This window comes from Centrocercus urophasianus, unplaced genomic scaffold (assembly GCF_019232065.1).
Source record: "Centrocercus urophasianus isolate 14NV4802_14NV808 unplaced genomic scaffold, USGS_Curo_1.0 seq_11, whole genome shotgun sequence".
Lineage (NCBI taxonomy): Eukaryota > Metazoa > Chordata > Aves > Galliformes > Phasianidae > Centrocercus > Centrocercus urophasianus.
This window is the reverse complement of record NW_024884253.1, coordinates 45,621,464-45,633,573: the sequence shown is the minus strand read 5'-3', so window position 1 is coordinate 45,633,573 and position 12,110 is coordinate 45,621,464. Positions and strand designations below refer to the sequence as shown.

General features: G+C 35.9%; 1 protein-coding gene across 3 annotated transcripts in view; it reads left to right on the top strand.

The window, feature by feature from the left end:
• The window catches only part of YES1 (YES proto-oncogene 1, Src family tyrosine kinase), a 53,063-nt gene extending 40,953 nt beyond the window's left edge, over positions 1–12,110 (top strand). For all 3 annotated transcript variants that reach the window (XM_042839758.1, XM_042839759.1, XM_042839760.1), the window contains 9 exons: positions 318–416; positions 3,315–3,418; positions 3,788–3,937; positions 4,199–4,354; positions 4,630–4,809; positions 6,554–6,630; positions 6,973–7,126; positions 7,655–7,786; positions 8,584–12,110. In XM_042839758.1, the coding sequence (XP_042695692.1) occupies positions 318–416; positions 3,315–3,418; positions 3,788–3,937; positions 4,199–4,354; positions 4,630–4,809; positions 6,554–6,630; positions 6,973–7,126; positions 7,655–7,786; positions 8,584–8,792 (1,261 nt within the window). In that variant the 3' untranslated portion in view covers positions 8,793–12,110. The remainder of the gene's footprint in view (positions 1–317; positions 417–3,314; positions 3,419–3,787; positions 3,938–4,198; positions 4,355–4,629; positions 4,810–6,553; positions 6,631–6,972; positions 7,127–7,654; positions 7,787–8,583) is intronic.

The following is a 12,110-nucleotide window of genomic DNA, read 5'->3' as shown; positions in this document are numbered from 1 at the left end:
CATTTTATATATATATATATATATATATATATATATATATATATATATATATATATATAAAATATTATATATATATAACATATATTCATTTATTTATCCTACATTAAACAACAACAAAAAAAAACCCTTTAAAATAAAAATTCCTGTAAAAAACAAGGCACTCACATTGTTTATAGTGAAAAGAAAAATACATTCAGCTGCAGCACAAATTATAATCGTTGCCTTCTCAATTAAAATACGACATGTGAAGATGCTTCAGCAGTTCAGGACTGATGTATTGTTCATGTGTGGAAAATGTAACTGATCTTACATTGCAGGGAAGGTGACTGGTGGGAAGCAAGATCCATTGCTACAGGAAAAACAGGCTACATCCCAAGCAATTATGTAGCTCCTGCAGACTCCATTCAAGCAGAAGAGTAAGACATTGCATCCTGTCAATCTGTTCTTATTATCCATTCTGCATTTAGTGCCCTGTAAGAACATTCACTTCAGTTACTGCATGCAGCATTTAAAGGTGTAGTGGGATTATGCCACTAATTAAAGGATAGGAAGGCTATGTGGGTGTTGTCAAAGGTATAATTGTTAGTGGATGTGAGGTAGATGCTTCTGCAAATGTTTTATGCTTGCTTGCGACATGTAGCTAAAGGAGAAAGGATGGAACAGTGCAGTAATGAAGATGAGAACTGGGAGATGTGTTCTATATTTCATTAAGAGCAAAAATGCGTGATCTTTTAATTAAGAGTTCGCACATCCTCAACTCTAGGCTTTTATCTGTATTTTTGTTTGTTAAAACCTAACTCAAAATCAGCTGTATCTCTGGTAGTGCCCAATGTCACATTATAAAAGTAACATTCGTATTGACAGCTATTGCTAATCTATTCATCTATAAAAGCTTCCTATTGACAAAATGGTTAGGGACGTCAAGAACAATCATAAGTTGGGAAAATTGCATTAATTTGGGTACCAATAAATCTCACATTTATTTAAAAACAAAAACCCCCAAGAGCTTACAGAATTGAAGTTATTTTAAGAATAATGAGTTGGAATATAACTTTCAGATGATCCTTGTTTCAAGGGAATAATTGTGTTTACTGTACTACCAATGTGAAGCTCTGCAGCTCTTGATGTGATACACAGACATGGTTTTGCCAATAAGCAATTCCCTGATATGTTATCTGGGCGCTTCTGTGTTTCCTACTGCACTTCTGGGAAAACTGCCCAATTTCCAGGATATTTCCTGAATTTCAAGCTGAGAACATTTCATGTTGTTGCTGCTCTCACCTGGCCCTTTGTCATTTAAAAATGATTGTGTCAAAGGCTTGCTGTTATTTATTATGTACAATGCAGGCCCTTGCATTTCAGCTGTTTTTATAATTGAAGTTTATATATATATATATCTATATATACATAAAATTATTGTTATTATCGTCTTAAACTATGCAATAAAAATATATCATCATTCTGGCTACAGTGGTGTTAAAAAGGAAATGGTGGCCCTTTGCAAAGTAAGAATGCAGTGCTTCTGCACAGAGTATTGCTGCTAAGGAGAGACGGAGTGGTTGGGATTTGTCATAGGTTTATGTCATGGATGGAGGTGAGAGTGAGGGGCAAAAAGCAAGAAAGCTTTTTTAAGCTGACATTATTTTAAAGAACCAATGCTAATTTTATTTAGTATTGCCTCGCTATCTGAAATATAGTTCATTTGCTTTAGAACTCATTTGGTAGCCCTTAGCTTTGATTACAGCTGGAGTTGCAAATAAAAAAGCAGTATACAGCTTTAAGTTACTAGGATTTTCTTTAAGTGGTCTTTCCTAAGCCTGGAGATGTTTATATTGCAAATTATATACTGCTTGAGATAGGCTCCGTATTATCCTTATGGTTTTTGAATGCTGCTATAGTATAAATGTTAAAAGCTCATAAAAGAACAAGTTAATCCTGCTATTATTTTATTTTATATAATAACACTTTACAATATAATTTGTAAATTGACATAGTGTTGAGAAGAGACATTTTCATGTGAAGTAATTACTGGGGTTCAGGTTTGCTTTAGTAAGACTAAATGTTACGTCCAAGTTGTCTCAGGTGTGTGTATACTTTCACGACCAATTCTAAATTTGCAGGTCAACTTCAGCAGTCAAACTGAAAACACAAATGTAAAAATAAGTTTAAAATCTCTAAGTGATCACAGAGGCCATTCTGATTGCATGTCAGCAAAATGATCCCTTCTTACCTACATTTTTGCCAACTTTCCAACGCTTACAGTGCCGGATCTGCTTGATGCTACAACAGTCCCAAATTAAATTGTTGGAAATTTACACTTTACACCATTCTATGACTTCAAAGACATGCAATCAAAATATGTTTAGAAAATGTGTTATTACAAAGTCTGGACGTTAAAATGATTTATGCTGCCTGTTGGTCAGCTCTTCAGGGGTGTAGGAGAAATCCCTTTTCTGAAAGAACTTAGGCAAGAAAAACAGCAGGTGTGTTAAAACATCCGTGTATTTTTCAATATTAGAATGATGCAACAAAGATGGAGAAAAGTACGTTCACTACCATAGGAGTGTTTCTACGTGAATGTCAGAAAAAAGTGCTCCCTCTACTGAAGGATGAGGCACAGCTGAAGTTAGAACAGGAGGATCCAACTGGAAGTAAGAAAAAGCCTTTCACCTTGAGGATGGGCAGCCTAGCAGAGTCACAGGGCCTGGACATTGTGCAGGATCCATCCTTGAGGGTTTTTAAGGGGACTGGATGACACCCAACATCCAGGTCTGATCTCACAGCTGCCCTGCCTGTAGTGAGAGGCTGGACAAGAGACCCCCCCAGAGACTCTTCCAGTCTGAATGAACCTGTAATCGCATGATACTGCCACACACCTCCTCTATATTAAATACGTATGTTCTTCAACATATGGCTGAAATTTCTTAAAGAAAGCATTTTGGACTGCTGCAGTGTTTTGAGAATACTACCAACAGAATTTCATTGTCATCTGATTTAGCTTGACCTATTAGCTTCTTTACCACAAGGAGAGTGTTCCTTCCAGTAATAAATGCTGTTGATGCTTATTATTGAACCATACAAAATATTTGCAGATAGAAGCCTCTTAAGTATTTTGCTAGCAATAGAAATCAGTCATGTAGAAATAGGTCATCTTAATCTCCTGATTATATGGATGTCATTACTTTTGTTTATCTGTAACTGCTTTGTAATATTAGTAATCTAGTCAGTGCTTGAGACTTCCAGATCTTCTCTTTACATGACTATCAAAGCGTAGGCAGCTTTTATTTAGATGTATTTCCTTTGACTTCTTCTAGGTGGTATTTTGGTAAAATGGGCAGGAAAGATGCAGAAAGACTACTTTTAAATCCTGGGAACCAGCGTGGTATTTTCTTAGTAAGAGAGAGCGAAACCACTAAAGGTACGTGTATCACTGTCTCTTCTTCTTCCTCTCCCACCCCTGCAAAGGTGAACAGGATGGTCATTTTTATATCTGTTACACTATATGTACACATATAAAAACACTGGGGAAAGTGTGTTGTTTGTACTCTGTGTAGGTGAGGCATTGGCACAGCTGCCCATGTAAGCTGTGGTGCCCCATCCCTGCAGGCACTCAAGGCCAGGTTGGATGGGGCCCTGGGCAGCTGAGCTGCTGGGTGGCAGCCCTGCCCATGGCATGGGGTGGGATTGGGTGGGCTTTAAGGTGCTTTCCAAACCAACCTATTGTATGGTTCTACGATTCTGTGCTTCTAATTTTTTTGTAAAGCAGCACATATGACTTGTTTTCTAGGTGCTTACTCCCTTTCCATACGTGACTGGGATGAGGTCAGAGGTGATAATGTGAAACACTACAAAATCAGAAAACTTGACAATGGTGGATACTATATCACAACCAGAGCACAATTTGAATCTCTACAGAAGTTGGTGAAGCACTACAGAGGTAAGCCTAAATTCTAATTTGATTTGAGATATGCATATGATGAGATACGCATATGCATATTTGAGATATCAATATATTGATTTGCATATGATGACGAATAAAAACGTCATGTGTAGCCTGCTTTTCAAATTGACTATTCTAAACTTTTTTTTAATTTTGATTAACAGTAAACACAATAGTTCTTTTATCAACATGAGGATGTTGCTTTTGCTGTAGCATTACCGTTGTTTATCTCTGAAGCTTATATTTTCCATTTTCCAGAACATGCTGATGGACTGTGTCATAAGCTGACAACTGTTTGTCCCACAGTGAAACCACAAACACAGGGACTAGCAAAAGATGCCTGGGAAATTCCTAGAGAGTCTTTGAGGCTGGAAGTTAAGTTGGGTCAAGGATGTTTTGGTGAAGTGTGGATGGGTAAGAGCTTAATGTTATCTCTGTGAATGGTTTTAATAGTATTTCCAGTAAGTAATTTTCGGAATCTTTAAATATGATCTCATAAACAACCAAAGGAAAAAAGAATGCCAATTACACATACACGTATTTGAATAATGTTCATTGTAGTTCAATGTAGTTAACGATCTAAGATTATTCTGTTACTTAACAAAACAGAAGGGGAAAAAAAGAAAAAAACTTTTAGCAGAAAATCCCTGATTTTATAGTGGGGAATAACATTTTATTTGCTTCTCTAGGAACCTGGAATGGAACCACAAAAGTAGCAATTAAGACACTTAAGCCCGGTACAATGATGCCTGAAGCTTTCCTTCAGGAGGCTCAGATCATGAAGAAATTACGACATGACAAGCTTGTTCCACTGTATGCCGTTGTTTCTGAGGAACCAATCTACATAGTCACTGAATTCATGACAAAAGGTGTGTGACAGAATGGTCTAAAGATATTACGTTCAAAAGATTATTTAAGATCACAGCAACAAATGATATGTTTAATTAATGTTAAGTTTAAGGAAGCTGAAGTATAAGTGATAATTCTGATTAAATTAAAATGAGCAACGGTTGACCTACTTGAAGCAGTTCTGATTTAGATCATGGGTGGAGACATGATTTTTTTTTGCACATCTTGTGTCACCCTTGCTAATCTTCCAAGTTCATGGTTGATTTTTTTTTTCCCATTGTTTTTAGTGAGTAGTGCCTGGTACATTTAAATTGGGTGGTATAGCTGGAAATACCATTATAACTAATATGCCTGCCTTGTAGATAGTTGTGCTCATGACCACAGAACCAGTTGCTTGTGGTTTTCTTTCTTTGTTTATTCACTTTGGTTTTATTTTCTATAATATTTTTTTTTTAAGGTTGGCTTTTAAAAATAGCAGAATCTAGCCTTTATATCTCCTTGATTTCAGTCCTTCATCCTTCTTCCCTTGCTCTTTTTTCCTTCCTCCTGCTCCTGATATGGAGACTTAAGAGATTTAGGCTGAATATGGAAGTAAACATTATAAGCATATTAGTATTAAGAAGAAGCAGGTTCTCAAATAATTTCTTCCAGTTTGTGAAAAATGTCAATTTCTCTTTACCTCAGAGAAATCTTGCTATCCTGGTAGGAAATAGGAATAATGCCAAAACCCAAGAGAGTAACTACTTGCATTCATTATTCCACTACAGATATCTTGCTTGGGTAATTTTTTTTCCATGTTTGAATGGATACATATTTTTTGAATGTTTTGTAAGCTTTAAAACAGAGAGAGAAATAGAAAATCTTTAAGGTTACTTCTGTGTTGTTATTCCTAAATAACAGTAGCCAATCTCTTTGCTGGATCTTTAGCAGCCATGCAAAATCAGTTTTTACCGTTCAGAAATCAGGTTTTGGCAAGACAGTCAAGATAAACAATTGCTTTCTAGGGACGTTATAAAAGCAGAATGAAAGAAATGGTGAAGTAGTTGCATGTTTCTTTAAACCATACATTTGAAATAGCATTGAAAGCTTCTGTTGTCAGAGATGAGATTTTAACATACTTGTGAAAATTGTTGTTTTAAAACAAGCACAAATCCTTGGAATTCATTTCTAATGTAACTAATGTAATTTTGTGGGCATCATTCTGTTTCATTCTGAAAATGGGAGAAGGTAGCATGTTGTAAGGAATGGAAAATACTTTTGTTTTCTCCTGTATGGAAGAAGAAGCATCAAAATAATACCAGTTTCAGAATCATTTATCTCGTATATAATCGGAACTGGAATTGGAATTTAACTAAATTGGAATTTAACTACAAGGGTGGTTTTTTTTCTTTTTTTTTTCTGTTGTTTGTTTAATTATCATGGGGAAAAAAAATCAACTAGGATACCTGGAATATTAGGCAAAATCTTCAGGCAAATAGTTACCAAATGGCAGTTTGCTTTGTTAGTGTTCAGTAATCTGAATTAATAAAATGAATACCAAAATGCCTGGCTAAAACTTGCACTGAGTACCAGGGCACAGTTGACTAGGGTTATAATCACTGAGTTGTGTTCTGGAAAATGAGGGCTTTTCAAACTCAGGTATTGGAAGCTGAATGCATTAACTGTAATGTCTAGTGGAGGAAAAAAAGCCCTCAAGTTTGTGTTTTCAGGTCAGGTTAATGTGTGCTCTTCTGTAGTTTTTTCACTGAATTGTGTCTTTTACAGGCAGCTTATTAGACTTCCTGAAAGAAGGAGAAGGGAAGTTCTTAAAACTCCCACAGCTGGTGGACATGGCTGCTCAGGTACTGCATAGAAGACAAGAAAACTGTGTTTTGTACTTAGAGAGAAGACTTAAAGCTGTATCAGATATCAACTAAGGTTAAATATTGAACACTCCAGCTATTGTATGCTGTTCTTTCTTACATCTTCTGTTGTAACTTGGTGATTTCTTTTCCACAAATTACGAAACGTAGAATTTAGATAAGCACCTGTCTGGCTTGCTGTTAGAGCAGCAAGTTCTTGCTATGCTCTACTTCCTGTACTTACACAGTGAGAATGGAACTAAAATAAAAGGATATAGCTTAATGCTTGGGATAAATGTGCACAGTCATGAGAAGTAACTGTAATAAAACTTTATTTTTAAGATTGCTGATGGCATGGCTTACATTGAAAGAATGAACTACATCCACAGGGATCTCCGGGCAGCTAACATTCTTGTAGGAGACAATCTTGTGTGTAAAATAGCAGACTTTGGTCTAGCAAGGTTAATAGAGGACAATGAGTACACTGCAAGGCAAGGTAAGACCGATTTATTTACTGATTAAGTAAGTCCAGTTACCTTAAAATTATTTAGAACAATTACATTTAGCAGGTCATTATATTGTGTATGCATGAATAAAGATTACATGTGCTTTTGCAGCTGTTTTTGGATGTCATTCTGCCTAAATGCAGGTTTTTGTGAATTTTTATTGTTTTAAGTAAATTGTCAGATTTTTCAAAAAACATTTAAAATTATTTTTTTCAGATAAAAACTTTACTATATTTTGAAGAGAACTGCAGTTCCAGAACAGATCTCCATTGCTTTCTGAAAATTACCCCACATTTTGAAATGTGTTTACGAATCTCAGAGGTCTTACCTGCTTCCAAAAATTATAGACTGCTCAAGTTTGATTTCCCATTTGAAATACTAAAATACTTAACCACCTTGAATTTGGCCAACAAAGAAAACTGTAAAAAATACTTTGAGTGCACTCTTTTATTTAAAATATTTTAAAGTGTAAGCAAATCACCCGTGAAGTCAGATATCTGTCTTTTTAATGTTTGCAGGAGCTAAATTTCCAATTAAATGGACTGCTCCAGAAGCAGCATTGTATGGTCGGTTTACAATCAAGTCAGATGTGTGGTCATTTGGAATTTTACTGACCGAGCTGGTAACAAAGGGGAGAGTACCATATCCAGGTAAGAGGAAATTTTTTCTTCTCTTTGTGGTATTCTGTGCTTCTGAAATTACCTTTTGTACTTTTCTTACTTCCATCCAGAGCCCACAGTAGATTAGCAGAGATAAAAACCTAGTCACACTTCACTGCTTCCTTTGTTCTCAAAGTACTTGTTTGATTTACAGATTAACTGTTACAATGATTTTTAAAGTATTTTAAAATTATAGCATTTGTGAATATGACTGGTAGTTCTTTTAAGATTAGTGGGTGTTCTTATGTTTTCCTGTCTATCTGTTCTTGAAAATCTCACTTCATACATTTTCCAGTAAGCATCCCAGAGTGAACATACCAGACCAGTTTTTGAAACTAGAAGTATGCAACTTGATCTACTGGATATTTTGCCATGAATAGAATTATAAGGCAGTCCTGCTAGGCATATAATGCCTTTTTCTTGGCCTTGTTTCAAATTGAATAGAACCCAAGGGAGACAGAAGGTATTTGTGCTTAAGTCTTTCGTTTTGAAAGAATGGGCCCAAGACACTGGTAAATGTTCTATAATAAAACATACTAGTAACTATAAAAATGAACAAGAAACAAGGAGTAAGGAATTATCAGCACGGTGAAATAATTTTTAGGAAATGTATTTAAACCAAGATTTAAAAAAATTCATTCTTTATAAAGTGCTGATGTGGTAGAGTCACATGCACATCATGAACAACATTGTGGTGGAGGAGGAGTAGAGGAAGACTTGGAAAAGCTTTCTGTTTATCTGTTCTTTGTTTAATGTCATTCAAAGCTAACATGCTTTCTTTTTATTAGGAATGGTGAATCGGGAAGTTCTGGAACAAGTGGAACGTGGATATAGGATGCCTTGCCCACAGGGCTGCCCAGAATCCCTCCATGAGTTAATGAAACTATGTTGGAAGAAAGACCCTGATGAGAGACCAACATTTGAATATATACAGTCTTTCCTGGAGGACTACTTTACTGCTACAGAACCACAGTACCAGCCTGGGGACAATTTATAAGCCAACAGTCTATATAACATGCACAAATCTGCCAAATGTAAAAGACTTGCAAAGAATTCCTGACGTCTGTAAGGAATCAAAGGAAAGAAAATCTTCGCTACTTTGCATGCTCTTAATGGCAAACTGGAATTTCATAATACGGTTGCACAAGACCACTTTTCAAGTGTTATAATCTAATTTACCAATGACATGTCTTTATTTCCTATTTCCCAACTTATTTCAGGGTCCAAAGGAAGCTTACTGAAAATGTGAGGTAGTAAAATGAGTGTTGGTGTGAACGGTAGCAGGAAAAAAAATGTTTCATATATTTTATTTGTCCAACATTTAATCATCTTCTGAAAGAGGGAATTGTCTGGAAGTGATCTTGAGGGAGGACGTTTTTAAAGCAGAAGAACTTTGTGGGACCAAGGAATTCCATTCCAGTTCTATAAAATTTCCTATGTCCAAAATTATGCCCCCCCCCCACGCCCAAGTATGGTACCACCATATTTGATGCATAGTCTTGATCTTTAAGCTTCCTTTTGCATGGTCTGAATTTGGGTAGGCAGGTTAAAAAAGAAATTGGAATGGTGAGTGACGATCTTGATCTGAATGGTACACCTCAATAGTGAAATTAGAGAGCGTAACACACTGTGTTAATACTTGTATTAATATAACTGGAAAGTAGCATGAGAGATTTTTCTTTTTCTCTTTCTGCGTAGCTGATTAAGAATAATGAAGGTAACTAGAAAATGAGGTAATATTTTATAAATTTATGTGATAAAGTATGGTGATATTTGAACTTGAAACTATGTGATACAATCAGGGGAGGAAATCCTTTAAAAATTCTAAGTTCCTATCCTACAGTGAGCTCTTAAGTGGGAAGACTACCTGAACAAAGCTCACCTTGAGAGCTAGGCTGGAGGTGGTAAATGGACACTTCTTAGTCCTTTTGCAGAGACAGATTTGGTACTGTTGTATGTGGCTCGTGTGTTAGTAAGGGTGGGTGCCACAAACGTTAGATGTCACTAGTTCAGGGATTTGATTGCACTTTTGCTTTTCTTGACTATTAAGACACCCTAGACACAGTTGCTCTTCCCTCTTACGCCCCCCAGAATTATTTAACTAAAAATAAACAAAAGAAAATGTGAAAACTTAAAAACTAAAGGGAGAAAATATATTTAATGTTGTCCAGATGAAGTGACATGGAAATTTGCTGGCAGTTGGCCCAGCTCACACTACATCCAAATTTATTTTCTTTGGCTACTGACATATCAAGCAATAACATCATGTCTTTTATTCAGCAATTTGCATGACGTTTTTGAATTTCTGATTGAGCTTATATACTTTAATTTTGAAACACTAAACTCTTACACAGCTGTCAGGTTTGAATTCATATTAGCATTGTAAAGCTATCCAACAAATGATTTTCAGAAAAGCTGATGATATAGTTCTGGTACTAAACCTATCATTTTTCATGAGTTTGTACTCAGTTGAATCCAGCTACCAAACAGATCTTTGTAAGAACAGTGCCATCATTTTCCATTTTCTGTCATCATCACTCATCACCTATACATCTGTGGTTATCAAATTTTAAAAGGGCTTTATGTAAGAAAAACAAAACAAAGAAACAAAAAACCCACAAAAAAACAACAAAAATTTAAAAAAATATATATGATGGAATTTTAATTTTTCTAAGTATTTTAAAATAAGTAACACAATCATGTGAGTTTATGTATTAATACAGCTATAACAAAAAATGCCAAAAATGACATTGGCATTGTTTGGATTTTAATTACAGAATGGAACAGTTCATTGTAATAACACTTGTATAGTAAAGGAATAAAACACTAACTTAATGAACGTGTTCATTGTAAATGGTTGTGTATTATAAGACTTCTCCAAAAGAGTTTGTATGTTTATGAAAATTTATTTGTTTCACCAGAAGATCTTGATGATGTGGTTCTTACCCTAACAGAATTTAAAATTCACATTCACACTTTTTATATAAATAGTAATAAGTTTAATTATGTAACTAAGTATTTTTATAAAGTATGGCATTGTTGAACTGTTTTGCAGAATTGGTTCAAAATAAATTTCTCCTTGATTGCATCTGCTTATTTGGGAGGGGAAGAGACACAGGGGGGAACAAAAGCAGAGTGGTCTTCATATTGAGGGGAAAAGGAGTGGAATAAAAGGGAGACTGAACTTAGAAGCTGTAGCTGTCTTGTTGACTTTGGGATGTATTTTTATCCACTGTAAACTGTTCCAGTGTACTTTAAAGATGCTGACTTCGTGATGTGTTATAAACTATTGGTGTCAAAGAGGAGATATTTTCCAGAGCAGTTCAGAAGTCCTTGGCAGGAATTGGCTAGAATAATTTTGTCTAGACTTATTTTGAGTCTCTTTTAACAGCTGGATGGACAGACAGGCCTGGGGTTCTCAGTAGAGAACTTCCAAAGTGGGCTCCCAACTGGCAGCTGGGCTGTGGGGCAGGGGCCTTCCCTTCCTCTTTTATCTGCTGTTGGCAGCCTCTGGTGGCTTCTGCACAATTCTTTCAGGGAATTTTCTAAATCTGTTCTTGTGGTAGCTGGTGTTTTATCTCAACTTCATTGAATGTTATCTGTCTTAAAGGCCAGTACAACTCAGATCACAGATCCTGAAGTTCATGAGCAGCGCCACTATAGATGAGGCAGCTGTGCTGTCGGCGGCTGGTTTTGTTTCAGTAACGACTCGTAACAGAGCACTAAGAACATTTTTACAGATTCTATGACCCGCAACATGTACTGTACTTTAAGTATGTCCTGTAATGTAATTGATGTTTTCTATTTTTAATGGTAACAATCGTGTAATTTCTGGTAATCTCCCTGTTGTCCATCCCACCATTACCACGTCTGCTCTTTGTGAGAGGCCTGCAGGTTGTTTCTGTCATTCATTCTTTCAAACTGTAGTGTTGTCAGAATATTTTCATATTTTTGAGTAAACTTCCAAACATAAAAACGTCTATGATTCTACTGTTTAGATAAAATGAAAAGAACCTGATGTGTTCTTATCCTTCCCACTGAATTGTCATCTCGCTGGGGCTGTGACTATCTCTTACCACTGACCATTAACCTGAGAAAAAGGACCTTAAACAAAGAAAGTCTCCTGAAGCCTCCCAGGCAGAATGCTGCCTTACCCACAGCCATCTAAGAATGCTCTCAGTTCTGAAGTGCACTATCTACACCGTACTGAGAAACCTGAAACGTGGAAAGTGAATACAAACTAAACGTAATGAGTCCCTGCTCTTGTTATTTGTGTTTATCTGTTTAATCCAATAAAATCCTTGGGTTTTATTTA